The 15,605-nt window shown below is 44.6% G+C and overlaps 4 protein-coding genes across 4 annotated transcripts; 2 read left to right on the top strand and 2 right to left on the bottom strand.

The window, feature by feature from the left end:
* Positions 1-98: 98 nt before the first annotated feature.
* Positions 99-3,555, top strand: LOC135399942 (putative E3 ubiquitin-protein ligase UBR7). The gene is made up of 11 exons (XM_064631677.1): positions 99-284; positions 802-935; positions 1,016-1,079; positions 1,683-1,778; positions 1,853-1,906; positions 1,992-2,091; positions 2,170-2,298; positions 2,693-2,901; positions 2,978-3,143; positions 3,236-3,297; positions 3,407-3,555. The coding sequence occupies exons 1-11, from the start codon at positions 120-122 to the stop codon at positions 3,497-3,499; spliced, it is 1,272 nt and encodes a 423-aa protein (XP_064487747.1). The 5' UTR covers positions 99-119; the 3' UTR covers positions 3,500-3,555.
* Positions 3,556-4,183: 628 nt separating this feature from the next.
* On the bottom strand, positions 4,184-8,029 carry LOC135401278 (zinc finger protein-like 1). Its single transcript, XM_064633569.1, has 6 exons — positions 7,752-8,029; positions 7,431-7,542; positions 7,154-7,365; positions 6,843-7,050; positions 5,496-5,616; positions 4,184-4,737 (listed from the first exon to the last, which is right to left on the bottom strand). Exons 1-6 carry the CDS (start codon positions 7,851-7,853, stop codon positions 4,488-4,490), a joined length of 1,005 nt encoding a protein of 334 aa, XP_064489639.1. The 5' UTR covers positions 7,854-8,029; the 3' UTR covers positions 4,184-4,487.
* Positions 8,030-8,211: 182 nt separating this feature from the next.
* Positions 8,212-10,775, top strand: LOC135401276 (UPF0415 protein C7orf25 homolog). The gene is made up of 3 exons (XM_064633568.1): positions 8,212-8,795; positions 8,869-9,156; positions 9,973-10,775. Exons 1-3 carry the CDS (start codon positions 8,514-8,516, stop codon positions 10,609-10,611), a joined length of 1,209 nt encoding a protein of 402 aa, XP_064489638.1. The 5' UTR covers positions 8,212-8,513; the 3' UTR covers positions 10,612-10,775.
* LOC135401275 (selenoprotein N-like) lies at positions 10,747-15,561 on the bottom strand. The gene is made up of 8 exons (XM_064633567.1): positions 15,059-15,561; positions 14,910-15,002; positions 14,513-14,841; positions 14,304-14,455; positions 13,914-14,101; positions 13,274-13,483; positions 12,702-12,871; positions 10,747-12,073 (listed from the first exon to the last, which is right to left on the bottom strand). Exons 1-8 carry the CDS (start codon positions 15,293-15,295, stop codon positions 11,977-11,979), a joined length of 1,476 nt encoding a protein of 491 aa, XP_064489637.1. The 5' UTR covers positions 15,296-15,561; the 3' UTR covers positions 10,747-11,976.
* Between the last annotated feature and the right edge of the window lie 44 nt (positions 15,562-15,605).

The following is a 15,605-nucleotide window of genomic DNA, read 5'->3' as shown; positions in this document are numbered from 1 at the left end:
TGCACAACCTCCGCAGAGGCTGTCCTTTCGCTTGCACTGTGCAGTCAGCGCTTAGGATGCTTGGGACTCAGGTACGGTAGATTTTGTCAATAATCTGGCAACACTTCCTGGCGGGAGTTATGGCGGACAGCAGCGAAGCAAAGTCTGTTCCTCCGACTGCTCCGGAGGTTTTGGATGAGAATAGTTTAACCCTTCAAGATATATTGGATGAAGAAGAAGAGCTCGAAGAAGATGCCAATGCAGTCCTCGGAGGAAGTGATGACAAAAATTGCACGTACGCACAGGTACAGCAAGAGTATTTTCTCACTAAGCCTTGTTGTCTTGAGCAGTAAACCATTATTCCGCTCGGCCTATGTCAAAACCTTTTGCTTGACTTGCAATTTTAGAATTTTAGTAAATCTCCAGTGTTACATGCTTAGTGAATACGTGAGCTGATGTGTTGCTAATTAGCGGCACGATTGATAAGTGATAGTATTCTTCGCGATCTTCGACGTATGCAAAGTTTGCGGTACAGTTTGTAGCTTACCGCGTAATCGGGCACACAATCGAGAAAAGCATGCCAATAGAACATACTTAGACGATATATAAAGTACGTACATTTGGTTGCACAATTGTTTCGTAGTTGTAGTAGTAAATGCTTCGTAAGTCACTTTTTTCGCCACTCATTTGGTAGAGGGACTAGGATAACAAAGGTAGCATTCTCTGTATTGAGGAGTCCTAATACGATGCATCGAGCGCGCCTCGAAGGATATTTTTAGACACATTGCCCTAACTTGCTCCTTTTTGGCCTCCTTATCCTAGGGTTATGTGAACCGCCAGGCACTATATGCATGCATCACATGTGTGCCTCCAAATGCAGAACCTGCAGGAGTTTGTCTCGCCTGTAGTTATGCATGCCATGAGGGTCATGAGCTCTACGAGCTCTACACAAAAAGGTTTGCTGCTTATAACTACAACTGTATTTTTATTGTATTCCCATACATTGCAGTGGGCTACATGTTTTCAATGTTTGCAGGAATTTTCGGTGCGACTGTGGAAATAGTCACTTTCCGAGTAGCAACCAGTGTCGTCTCTTTCCAGTAAGTAGCTACCTTACTCTGGTTGTGTAAATATTTTTTTAGACCTCGCCTTGATAAGCAGCATCACTGCACAACTATCACATTTGCTACAGGAAACCTATTTCTGCTCCCTATTGATAAGTAGGCAAGTCAGAATCCACCACCTAGTGTTACGTGCAAGAGCTTTGTTTGCAGAAACTAAAGTGATCGTGCCGAAAATGGCCAGTGTCATTTTCTGTTTCGTTCACGTTTATATGCGTGCATGCATTTCATCCTCGCGCAAGATCCTAGTGGAAGAAAAAGCAAAAACTGGTTGTGGAGCCTAAGTTCCGGCCTCTGTTATGTTGAGCATTCCGGAATATCGGGAGTGGCGTTATTGCGCACTAAGCACTATCAGCATCTTTTCCTGTTGTCTGCTACGGAATATCTCGTGGCTGTGTAGCAGGATATCCTCCACGGTTAGCAGCGCACGCGAACACACGACGTGGACAAGCAGACGCACTCACGTGACAACGGAAAGCTGTAACGTTTTTCGCATCTTCCGCTGGAGTGTTCTGGGGAACGTCACTCGTGTGAATACGCAGTCGAGGTAACAGGGTGAATCTAATTTCCTTTCTTCCATAGGTAAAAGACAGCATCAATGAAAAGAATAACTACAACCACAATTTCCATGGGCGATACTGCACGTGCGGTCGTCCCTATCCAGACCCAGAGGATGACGTGAGTGGTCTTCGTAAATTCGAGTTGTAGAAGCAGAGTTTTAATCGTGGGAGATTTATTCTTTTTCCTTGCAGGTAAACGATGAGATGTTACAGTGCATAATGTGTGAAGACTGGTACCATGGAAGGGTATGTGAGACTACTTTATTATGGCAGACCAAGTAGGCTTTGTGTACTGGCACCAGTACGTTGAGTGGGCTCTTCTGTTTCTTAGCATTTGGGTGATAGGGTACCGGACAACCGAGACTACAGTGAGATGATCTGCCTTTGCTGTATGGGGAAGCATTCATTTTTATGGAAATATTACAAGAATGGTACGTATGGTACATATGGTACATATATAGCACGAATGTCGGTTAGACGTATTTGACTGAGGAAGAGTTTCTTTGCAGCGATCCGCATTGACAAAAAAGGCGAAGACGGTTCTGCAAACATAAGTCTTGATGTCACAAATAGTCAGTGCTCTAAACCTGCTGACATATATGAGAAGGCACAGAAAGATGCAGCATCCATCTCAAATGGTAATTGCTTATCTCCCTGGTGTGTGCATGAAGTACGTATAGCTTTTGCTTCAGGGACTTGCCTGAATATCTTCTTGGCAGGATTGTTAGAGTCAAATTCAGGCCATTTTTGATTATCACAAACAGTTCAATGTGAAGTTTTGGAGGAACAGTTGACAAATTGCGTGCAGTTTTTGGTTGACGAAATGCAGCGAGTGTGTGTGTTTCACAAATTGATCAACATGAAAACACCACTGCGTCTAGTTGTACGCTGCACAGTGTCCTGTTTTTGTGTTTGAAATGCCATATATTGGCATACTATCGATGCACACTTCACAGTGAGCTTGCTGCATTGCAACGTGATGAAGAAGCGTACTCTAGCAATCTACATAACGGCTTGTTTTAATTTTTAAAGGGGACACGAAAGATGGACTGTCATGTACCAATGGAGAAAAGAACGATCGTAAAGAAGCACTGTTGCACAGTGCAGCGAAACAGGAAACTGTGGCGAGCGAATGCCTGTACATGCAGCTGCCTGCAGTGAACGAAGATAAGTTAACCAGCAGGAGTACGTTCTGGCCCTCTGGTTGGCGCTCAACTCTTTGCCGTTGTTCAAGCTGCGTGGTCAGTGATTTTTCAACCTTCCGAGGACATTTCTGGTCGTTTCTCTGCTAGCTTACGCTGTTGTAATTTCTTCCAGGCCATGTACAAAGAGCAGCAGTGTAGTTATCTTCTTGAGGACGATGACACTGTACAAGCGTACGAGGAAAGAGGGAAAGAGAAAAGGGGAGAGATGCCCCAAGGTGACCCCCTCATGTCTGCTCTGGGGACCTTGGGGAGGGTGCAGCAAATTGAGGCCATTCATGGTGAGCCATTTCTATCTCAATGATCCAAGAGCTCAAATAAATGTGGAGCTGCTGCAGAATAATGCATTCGTGTTTCATTCTCTCGCATATAGGCTACAATAATCTCAAGACAGAACTGACAGACTTTCTGAAGAAATTTGCAGATACTCGAAAGGTAAGTGCACGACATACTCAGCAAGGGGCACAAGTATTGGAAGGTCTTTCACACCGTGTTACGTAAAGAGGCCCATATTTGTGTTGGAGCATTGGCGTCTTTATTCTAGGTGGTGCGGGAGGAGGACGTGAGGGAGTTCTTTGGACAGATGCAGGCGAGGAAGAGACAGCGGGTATCGACGGTTCCTCACTTCTGCCGGTAGTGATTTGTAATTTGTTCATCATGAATCCGTATAAAGTGTTGTGCTTTTAACATAAACGAGTGGTAAGTCTTTCATTCTTTGCTGGCTGACCTGTACAGATTTGCGATAGATACTGTGTATTCGCATGAGCGACATCCCCATGGAATATTTTAGTGGAAGAAAAATAAAATACTGCTACGGAAGTTGTGTTGCGGCTTATGTTGCGCATTCGCACGGTGCCAGAATATCGGGAGTGCCGCAGTGGCACACGGAGCAGACGACACCATCGGCACTGTCGTCTGTTATGGAATGTCTTTTGGCTGAGCTGCAGGATATTTCCCGTGGCAAGAAGAGCACGGAAAGGTATGACGTTGAGCGCTTGCGTTCACGTGGCTGCAGAAGGCTGTGACGTTTCGCGCATCTTCCGCTGGAGTATTCTGGGGAATGTCGCTTGGCGACCGACTATCCCATATGGCTATCCCTCAAACCAGAGGAGGCACCTGTGATGCTACTGCATAGCATATTACGAACCTCATTCAGAGAAACACAGATGCACAAAATGTTAATCATCATCATTAAAATTGTTGTTGCACAAAATGATCACTGAGGTGACAAGACCATCAAACCTGACAGTCCCGCCCACAGCGCCTTGCAAACTGCTTTTTTTAGGTCATCCCTAGCCAAAAATATTTTCCAGACAAGAGGTGCAATATATTAACATTTATTTCCAAAAGTGCATGATCTATCTTCACAGCACCGAAGTAGGCCGCTACAAAAGATCTAAGCTCCAACACAGCAAAGCGTGTGTTGACTCTTGCTGTTTTATCCGCGAGGACCTTCTCTGCTTTTCCTTGTGTAAAAGTTTACCCAGGACGACGTCACAAAGGTGTATGCATGATACAGGCCTTCCTTTAACCATAAGGCATGTCACTCTGCGCCACTCCAGAGTGATTACAGGACAAAAAAAAAAATCCAGTTTCCATTGTCAGGTTAGATACAGAGCACGAAGCTAGTTCTTTGCACCAATTCCAGCATCAGCAACGTCCATGTTCCTTACGCGAATTTCATCCGCAACGTGAATGTCCGGGTTGTAGTGGGGATCGAGAAGGGGATCACTGTCTGCAGATGCTCGTCCCCACTGAAGCATAAAGTAGATCAGGGTGAACAGTGCAACCATGATGAGAATCGTCAGAATGGTCCAGCGCTTGTAAAATGCAGAAGGGTCTCGTCTCCGAGAGCCACCAAGCACGGAATGGGACCTGATAATGTAGGAGAAACCCCTCGTTACTGCACTAGAAACCTTCGAAGTACTACAGACAAACTTATCTGCTCAACGATGATGAAACATACTAGAAAGAACCTGGCATGGCTTATTGCAATTGTTACGCTTTGCAAGGTAACTGGGTAATGTACGGTGGACAAAGGGAATTTTAATAGCATAGATGGTCCTTGGCTCTTCACAAATATACTTTTCGCTATGGAGGACCCAGCAGGTAACAGCCCATTTGTACAATCTGCCTTGCGCTTTCAATTTCTTTTTGTCTGGAATCTTGCTTTTGCCAACATTCTGAGCGTACGATGGGGAAAAGAAAAAGATGTGGATAAATCAGTTCTCGAGGAAACATGACTAGTTGGGGATGGCTCCTGCACATTAGTCATGTGTTCATTTTTATGCTCAGCACGCAGATTATTTCATACAGAAACCTTTTATGCCTGTATTTCGCATCGGTGACTACAACAAGTCGTTACGTTTGCTGTATCCAGGCAGGATACCCGAAACTCCAACCAAGGTTTGCCATAAAAGAAGTCCTAACACTTCACAGCCGATTCGGCTCCTTTTGGACTCTATTCTGGTGAACCTCGGTTGCAGTTTTCGGTTTCCTCACCTCATTTGATACTACCAGTCACAGGCACTTATCTACAAGATTTACAGATGTACTGCATCTGCGTTGATAGTACTTCCGGTGAGCTGCCTGTTGCTGTGGTACACAACTATTGTTTCGACTGGTTCCCTTACTTGAGCCAGCGTGTCAGCAGTTCAACCCCTGACCTCCTCTTGTATTTGTCTTCATCATGGTCCTTAGGAGCAGATACAAAGCTACTCTGTGTGGCTGTGAAGGCCTTCCTGGCTGATGTAACTGCAGCCAAGAAAGAACGAGCGCTACGATGAGTTTTCAAATTTCAAACCAGTAGTATGGTATACATCGGGTTCTTCGTTTTTGGGTTAAACCCGATCTTTCACGATAGTTCCCCCTCCAAACAAGTTTTCAAAAATTTGGGTAAAACCCGATATCTACCAGACATCCTTGCGGTCCTTCAAGTTGTCGTTCTAGGTAAACCGTCGGAAAAGTGAATCATAATATCAGCAAAGAAAGGTATTTTGACAACCTATTTGTCCTCCTTTTATAATTCCCTCCTGCAGGAGAGAAAAGACGAGCTTTTGTGGAGCTCGGACAAGTGTTTGACATGGTCATTCACTGCCCCCAGTTCCGAGCGGAAATATAAAGATTCTTGTTTCTCGTCCCAGTGTCGCAGCAGTGGATTGTTTCATATGCCTTTCGTTTCACCCGAAAATTCCCCGATTTTATATCAAACTGAGATCGTAGCGCCCGTTTTCTCCCCGAGTTCTCGTGTGTAAATAGCACCCGATCCCCCCCTCCGAATTTGAAAAATCATAAAACCCGAAAATGAAGAACCCTAGGTATACATGGGGTGACGATGTTTCTGAAGATAGGAAACGGCACATGAGAAAGAGGGATGGGGATGTGGGAAAATGTACTGAAACTACTTAGTTTCATACAAGAATGCTGTACAATCATGAACAAAGTCACTGTGCCTTCCACGCGTAATAGAAAAGCACGCAGCACAGATGTGACAAGGAACTTTGCTGTTAGATACAGTGAACCTTAAAAGAACAAATTCCTTTTGGAGAACTTAGTTGAAAATGCAGACATGTTTCTGCCATTTGTGAACACTGCCGGAAGGTTGCCAAAACGAGGTTCTACGAGCACGCTAAATCCAGCAACACAAACGTTTCTGTGCACCTATCTCTGCACAAAAAGATGTACTCATGGGTGTAGCAACTGCCGCGGGGAAACATTGTGTTTTACTGAAGAAAATGTTTTTGTGGTACGTATTAGAAATATACACGTATGAGGAGTAGACATTGTTTCGGCTTCGCTTTCCTCCCTTCGTGCTCATTCAGAAACTATCCGTCATCGCTGAAATTGGGACATGTTGCTTCATTAAGCCAAAAAAGATGGGATGACGGGATCGGCCCTCTAAAACCGGACGTCTGGTCACCCTAAGTATAAGGCACAGGGAGCGTATTGATGAGTAAACAAAAGAGAGAAAAGCCACTTACCAGCTGCTGTGCTGTAGTTAACATTGTTTTCACCATCACCCATGGCGGCATTGGAAGAAACGTGATTGCCTGGTGGCAGCAGAGGGGATGTGTCTGATGCCGAAGGGGAATGTGTTGCCCATTGAGATACTGCCGTCTGTGAGACGGATTTACGAGGACTGCCCTTGGGGGTTGGTATTTTAGCCTTTAGGTTCTCAAAGCTTTGCTCCTTGGAAAATAAAGTTGAAATCTGTAAGCCTAGTGTTATGGAACATGCAGAAGGTAACCATAATCATAATAAGGAATATAATCTAAAAAGGGCCAATACTTACAGGGCGTGCAGTCATCCCAGAGTCTGTTTCAGCCTTCGTTCCAGACCAGGTGACCGTTTCCAGCATTGTACGCAAAGCATCAGCAACTGGTGATGCAACATTGCTTGCTGGGATTATTGCGGTGCCACAGGTTGGACATCCATATCCAGCTGGTGCTGTATTGGGTGGCATTTGCTGGCAGTGCTCGTTTAGGCAGCTCCAGTGATAAACATCTGTATGGCATTAGTTAATGAGTTAGTTGCCACAGAGATGTGATACTGCACAGTTGATGGCTTACGGTAGCACAGCAGCCTTGCACAGGTTGCATTGCAGAGCTCTTTTCGACACAACTGACAAACTGGATCGTAGTCGCTGTCTTGCAGCCATTGGAGATAGCTTTGAACGATGCACTGAAAATAAAAAAAAATTAAGGCGTTATTGATAGGCAAATTTAAGGCATTGATTTTGATTCCTTTGTGATATGTAATAATGTGCTGCATCAAGAGTTCACTGTGTCTGCATTGGAATCCACCAGGTTGAAATGCCCCCAACGGGACAGTAGTCTTCAAAGGTTACATATAACGATGGCACCCAAAGACAGCGTAGGAACATTGATTACCGTAGGGTGCTGTGACACCATGCAATGTTCGCATACATTCACGCGATGTTCGTAGCAGAACTGGTTCGTCACTCTTTTCTTGGGACATTTGCACAATCCCATTTTCTTCTCGCAAAGAACAGTGATGTTTCTATAACAGCCCTCTCTTCATCACTTAATCAATCACAATAAACTGGGTTTGTTCCTAAAAGGGAGTAACCATTTGCCACGAAGCGATGATGCCGACTAGGAACAAGCTGGGAACAAGGCTGACAGTATTCGCAAACATCTCCTGCAGTGGGCTAAAAAGACCACGATACCAATGCGCACCGCAGTAGCGGTACATTCGATGCACTGGTAAGAACGAGTCTCATCTTTATTAATTATTTTGTATAACGATAAACAGAGCATAAAGATTGTACCAAACAACTGAAAATTTGTCGTACAAAATTTGGCTTTTTTTTTTCTTGGAGAGTGCCTGCCAACGGCGCTGCAGTCGTTCGCAACGTGAACTTGTGCAATTTAGGATCTAGGCTCCCTAGGCTCTGTGGTTTGATGTTTTGCTCAGTGATCCCCAGAAAATTAGAATAGTTTTGGTTTTAACACGAAACGTGAGAAACACATAGAAATACTGTATATCATACTGTTATAATGTTCTGCGATACCACTGGCGTCGTCTTGCGCATTCAAGGTTGACTCAAGAAATGCTCGTCGTCCTTCAAAGAACTTCTGTTTCTAGGCGCGTAAACAAAGACCACCTTCGTGGTGCATGTGAGAGCCATAATGGACATTGAAGAAGCTAAGCAAAAAGTTCTTGACAAGATAAACGATGCCGAAGAGATATTACGACGTTGCGACACTATTGCATCCTGTCAGGGAAGAAGCAAGCTTCGAAGGAAAATCCAGGCCGAGATTAAATTTCTTCGAAGCCTGTACAAATCTTCTGACCGCATCAAAGAGGAACACCTTCGCTGCACGAATTTAGCGTACCTCTCAGCTGTGGTCACATGCTCACTGTCTTCTGCAGGGTTTGTGGACGTCCTAAAGCCGTTTGCTTTCCCTGAGGCAAGTGATGATTCTTTTTTCTTATGACAGCTGTAAGACATGACGCCATAACTTTATGACTTCTCTCCTACAGGGATATGTGGACCAGTCTGGACGGTATTCAGAGCGGGTTATTGTGGATGTAGTCGCTGGACACGGAAGCATCTGGTACAAGGTGGTGGCTCGCAACCCGAGAGCTCTTCTAGTTTCTTCTATGGGCGATGGAGAGTATGGCAGGAAGACTATCTTAGACCAGTTGCAAGAAATGACGGAGTGCTCCAAGCACCATCCGCATCTCTACCACGCACCACACATTAAGTTGTGGTCCACCTTGCCTGTTTGTGACTCCCTGCGATCCATTGTGGAGGGCGTCGGAGCCGAAGTATGAAGCCTTACAGGCATCCCTTTCCATTTGCCGTACACAGGCTGCAGATTTAGTATGAACTATACTGTGTTCAACGAAAGATGATATACAAGTAGGCCACAAGTGTGTCACAATTTCTAGTGTCCTGGCTTCACAAATTGAACATTTTGGAGCCCAACATTGCAGCATTCCGGCACAGGCATTCAGCACAGGCATTCAGCACACAGCTTTCCCACACACAATTATCAGCCAATGGTGTGAGCGAAATTGCAAAATTCCCATATCGGACCCCCCTCCTGGGAACAAGGCTAACCGGAAGTCGCGTGTCGCTAGTAATAAATTGCGCTGTAATTTGCAAATTCCTTAGTGAGGTTAGGTCAGGTTAGGTCAGTACATATTACGCGCGCGAGGGGGGGGGGGGTGTAATATGTTTTGGAGACTGTGCTCACTTCAGTCTAAGCCTCGTTCCCAGGGTTAGATCGGAGGGTGTCCAATGTGGGATATCTGGCTCACTCATGGTGTGAGAGAACTGAGACAACGATCATCTCAATGTTGTTTACTGGCTATGATACAAACTGTCAAACTACGATGCAAAGTTGTGTTGGATATGGCTTTGACGTACAGCACAGCATAAAGCACAATTGAAGACAGTGCACTGATGAGTACTTAACGTTACCTCGGTTAATCATACCATAAACAAATAGTAGCGCAATAATAAGTAAAGTAACCAACTGCTTACTCTAGTGACCAGTCACGTGTGCCTTGTTGGTAGGTGTATAAAACATTCGTACATCTTCCTGGTACAAAAATTCTTCCAATCTTCTCTTCCAATAGATTATCGACACTGAAAATGCTTCCGGGACAGAAGCCAATCCCGTTCCCCCTTCAGATGCACAAGAGGAACATGGCAGCAGCAGTGCACCAGACCAAGCATTTTCGCTCCACATCAACAACATTCCTGAAAATGCCACTCTCAACCTGGACGTATCGACTATGATAGCCTATGTGTCGGGCCTTACTAACGGCAGATGTCACTTCAAATTCCAAGAGAACATCTTAACCGAGCAAGCAGAGAGTGAACGCCGGAGCCCCGTGAAGCCAATCCTGGATGCACTGTTCGGAGGAGCAGAACGCAAACTAGTCTGCTGCCAGACGGCATACGACGAGTTCGTCAAGATTACCGGCACGTTGGCTGGTCCGGGTGAAATGGCGGCAACCAAGAAACTTTTGGAGCGTGTCCAAGTGGTGCCGGACGAACCTTCGGAGTGTGTTATCACATTGCCGCGGTGCGGGAAGGTGAAGGGAAGGTCGAGGGTCATCTTTGGAACGGGGGTTACGCTGAGGGCAATCACCGTTACTGCTAATGGAGGATTTCTAAGAGCTGCGCACGCTAAAGGAATAGACTTTCCGGCGTTTGTACACGAGTCTCGAGCACTCACCGAAGCGAAAGAAAAGACTGCAATGCGTTTGTAGAGTTGCTGGTTCTGTCAACGTGTGATCGTCCTGAGTGGCTTTTGGCAGTGCGCACGGAAGTTGTGGAGAACCGCATTCCTGGACGGGTGCAACGCCAATAAAAGTGAACCCATTATGCGAAGCACAGAGAGAATATTTTTGCAAATAAAATGTCTTGATCTTTATTTTCTGTAGGAAAATAATTTCTGGCTATCCACCACTTCCCTCTGTAGTGTTACAGTTTCGAGAAACGGCTTCATTATGAGAAACCTCTCTCTTCCTACCACATTGTTGCCAACAGTGTTTTGTGTGTACCTGCTATGCAGGAGGACACCAGTGCTTGTGCGTCAGCAGCAATAAAAACAGATGTGCACAAAGTTTTATAAACTCTTGATGCAATAACATGTGGCTCTGCAGTTGTCAGCATTGTGTATTGCACAGGCCCGAGAGAAAGTAGCAGCCATGTGGACATGGAGTATTTACAGACCTCTGTGTTTTTCCAAAATTGGAGCAGGGGCAAAAATCACGTTTTATTTCAGGAGCTGTAAAACCATGACCTACTAGACAACAATGACCGTGGATAATGACCATGTCATAATCGGCAACCCCTATCAGCAGCCCATCCGCACGATTCGCTAGGGGTGCTACTCATCGGCCCACGAGATCTACATCATGATTTGACAATGGAAATTTGAATTCTGAACGTGCAGAAGCGGACATACGACAACCGTAGCAGACGACAGCAACCGCTCCTATGAAAACGCCCAGAATGATGATGATAATCAACTTTAGAAAGGAGCATCTCCCGTGGGACATCCATCGCTTGTACAAAAATATAAAGGTAAGCTGAAGTACAAAGTATTGTAGAAATTGAGGAAGCAATAACTGGGCCGATGAGTAGCGCCACCGCTAGCTTCCAAATGTGGCGCTGGGAAGGGGTACCTATGACGTGGCTGTTATACTCTAGTAGGTCATTTGTAAAATGGCAAAATTGGGTGGAAAGGCACCTTTTCAAGTGGAAAATAAAAAAATTCTTCTCGCATTTCATGTGAATGCAAGAGGCTCAGCATTTCCCAGTGACTGTATTGGTGGCTGGATTGGCAAGATAATATATATATATATATTTTTTCGGGTGTTACCGTAAGCGTTGACGATGCATATTGGGTTGGGGGAGGGGTAAGCAACTAGAGTTTACTGGGTTTAACCCTGAAAACATGAGGCTCAAGTACTATCTATGTAAAAAAATACCTTGACAGGGTAATGAAAATATTAATAAATACGCCTTGTGCGCAGTATAAGTCTTGAGCAGCGTAGTGGGCAAAAGCGAGGCACTTAATCGTTGCTTGGAGCTGCAGAGTGCATGTCATCCACAGGGTGTGGTGCGCATTACACTGTTGTTGTTGTAACTTTGTACTTGTGTGCTGCCTCTCTAACAGAGTCTTCCAGGAAACGGTAATACCTCATTTCGAGGGGATCGCTGAATCTGTAAAGTAGAGAACATTCAAAATTTGTGTCAACCTCACTATCCTTGGGGGCTCTACATTTTTATTTACGTGCAATGTAATATTAATGAGCAGGGGCAAAGAGTGGGGGCCAGTTTCAATCAGTAATTTGGGGGAAACCGTTATGCATCAAAGTGACACAGCTACTCTCAGACTTGGCCGTAACTCGCAAGTGCGTGGCCTATGCTGACGGCAGCGCTGCGGAGTGTCGGCCTCTGGGTTTGAGGCTAGGTTGCAGCACGATATGCGTGCAGCATAGCCAGTGTTGAGCGCAAGTGCGAAATAGAGACTGACTGCGGGCGTGTCAACCGCCCAAAAATCGACAAACTCCCATGTGAGGCGGCGTATGTTTCGACCCAGTCTCTGACCTATATGTCTGATGCCATATCGAACGCTGAGACTAACACTCTGTAGCGCTGGTGTCTGCACAGGCCATGAGGATTATGGTTAAGTCTGACGTCGGCTGTACAGTGCCTGACTTCAGGTCACTTCTTGTCTGACTGCAGTGTTTCTGACTTGTTGTGAAGCTAGGTTTTACCTGAAATGGGTGAGCTGTTATACACTGCTGCTTCTCTCTTTAAAAAAAAAGTAATAAATAGGAACACTTGCCCATAGAACTCGGATTCGTCTATGATGCCAATATCAAGAAGGTCGTTCACGTTGAGGGTCTTCAGCAAAGTTGCATTTGGAAGGAAAGTGAAAATTTGTACCGGAAATCTATAGCCCTTACGGCATGCTGCCACGAGGGCTTCTTCTATGCTTTCTTTATTATTGCTGTCCTGCAAATGGGAAAACAGATAATGCATAGAGATAACAGTGCTAGTATTGTCTATTCCAAAACTCTGCGACGTATCTAACAATACGTACTTGCATTTTTACTTTTAACTGCAAGTTGAGGTCGGGACAATTTGAGTGAAACACACAAGAGTTTGCCAAGTCGTAAGCATGATGCCTTACGCATACACCAGTATACATCGTATTGTACTGTGCACGAGCCATCTTTCGACGTACTGATCACTGTCTTTCGTTATGCATCCCAAATGTGACAAAAATTTGACTTTTTGTAAGCCAACATTGTCGTTTAATTAAATGGAAACACGATTTAAAATCTCACAATAGTCGCAGTAGATCGAGAGCTTGTGCTATCATTTGTACATAGGTTTCAAGTTTACAGTACTTACCATCATATCAAGCTGTAAGCTCCAGGAGCTAACAAAATGCTTGTGCAACAAGTCCAGAACTCTACGGCCTGCAAGTGGTCCATCACGTAGAGTCCTGCCACTTCCTCAACAGGACTGGTCATCCAAGGATCCCCAGGAGACAATGACGTGGAGCAGCTTCTTTGTGACTGATGCTTTTCGTAGGGCTGTACTAATGTTATAATAAGGCACCTGCAAATACATTTGAGGGGGAATTCAGTGAAGTACAGAAACACACCAGTTTCTGGCTTTCTACAGATAAGCATTTTGTGCGAAAGTAAGTTGTGTATCCAGAGGATGAATATTTCCCATGCAAATGAAAATTACTTGATGAAAACTGTTGAGCAGGCTGTCTGAAATTTACATGCTGCTATTTTTTAATGCTTTCTGTACGTTTTTAGGGACTGAGCATGGCATGACATGACTATGACATACGTTATGAAAGCCAGATAAAGTAACCAAGCGAAAGATTTTCTTTTCTTTTCTTTTCAAAATCAGGTATTGTTACCATAGGCTTTCTGACAATCCATGTAGGTGATTCTGACACAGCTTTTATCTGCAGGATTTATGTACTGTACTCCACACAAACAAGTTTTTTTGCAAATACCACAGTACCATATACCTCTAAGAAACGATACAAGGCCTGATCCAGAAGTTGTTGAGCATGGTGGGCATCTAACTTCTGGTCCCATATATCATCCGATATTTCCTCGTTACCAACGAAGTATAACAACATTTCAGGAACTAATCCTATGTCCACTTCCATGCTTTCGCCATTATCTCTGCCATGTCTGGTCAGCCATTCTAGATCTATAATCACAGAGACAGAAAAAACGTGACACAATGAACAAAAAGTACACAATGATTTAGCGATGGGAACCCCTTAGGGAAGGCGTGCTCTGGACAGGTGGAATGTGGCCAACCCACAGTAATACCAAGAGAATGCACATAGACATATGTTGTTCAAAAGTGAGTATAATAAGGTGATAGGGCACCATTTTATCACACTAACCAACATTATGTCGTCTGTTAGCAGGAACGTTCATGTGAAAATATTTTAACATCTTGCCATCGTCTGCAAGAACAACACGTCCACTGAACTGGCTCGGAGTAAACCAAAACGGAAGCTGGGGAGGGTCGCTCAGCTGAAATTCTGCATGCATCCTGAAATATAAACAACAAACATAATTTCCCAGTTTCACTCCTATTCAGGCCTTCTACCTGAAGCGAATATCGAGAGTTCCATTTCCTATTCCTGAGACGATCACAACCGTTCCTCTTGGTTGTGCCCTTGTGAGAAGGAATACACTTGAGTGGAACATGGACAAGAGGTTATGAAAAAAATTTTCTGCTTTTGAGGATGATGTTGATGGTTCATAGCGGAAGTTGTCCAATTGCTCAGGTGTTCCTGGGCCAATAAGCCACCATGTATACCCGAGGATAGGGCTTGAGGTTGGCATGAAGAACCTAAACGCGTTCAGCGGGAAGGCCTTTTCTTTGACTGCAGGTTGCATCCATTTGTATAAGCTGCGAAAACTCCCTGAAGGGTCCTGTTAACGAAATATTGAATTTAGCATAACTCTTTCACTGAACTATTATACATATATTGCATATATACCAAAGGCGCCTCTGTTATGTCTCTTGACAAAGAACTGTAGTCAATTCCTTTGAACTGTGCGTGAAGAGTAACATTTTCTCTTGAACCTATTTCCTGCAAAGTAATTACACGTTGTAACAACGCCGGGATGTCAGCAACAAACATAATACCTCGGATATTTCACATGTTCCCAAGTGAAGAATTTCAAGAAGCGTACGCAAAGCAAATGAATGTCCTTCGGGCTGGACCAGCTTCCAAATGTTGTCTCCAATAACAAAAACTGTTTGACCTGCTATGATCACGGTGGTGTAGTAAGATATCGACATAAATAAAATGAATACACATAGAAGTGTACACATTAACATGCGACTTCCAGTGCCGTAATTGACAATCAACAGCGGAGACATGCTCCTGCGAGCACAAATCAAGTGACATGCTACGCGTTCACGGAACGCGTAGATCAGTTAAGAACACATTCTAACGCTCCGTTTGCTCCATGACTTTGTTCACGACTGATGACGACACGACGACTAACGACGAAAGAGCGAAAGGCGAAAGCGTGAAAGGTCGTCGACATCGAAACCGCGCGCCTTCCCCCGCGTAAACAATAAACATGGGCGACTGTGGAATCTTTTCGCTAAATTTGGCAGAAATGGAAATGGATGTGCAACAGTCAAAATAGTCTCTCTCCCTTCCATGCTCCCTTCCTTTTCGCTT

Source organism: Ornithodoros turicata, chromosome 7 (genome assembly GCF_037126465.1).
Source record: "Ornithodoros turicata isolate Travis chromosome 7, ASM3712646v1, whole genome shotgun sequence".
Lineage (NCBI taxonomy): Eukaryota > Metazoa > Arthropoda > Arachnida > Ixodida > Argasidae > Ornithodoros > Ornithodoros turicata.
Note: the sequence above shows the minus strand (reverse complement) of the source record. Positions and strands in the feature narration are given on the sequence as shown.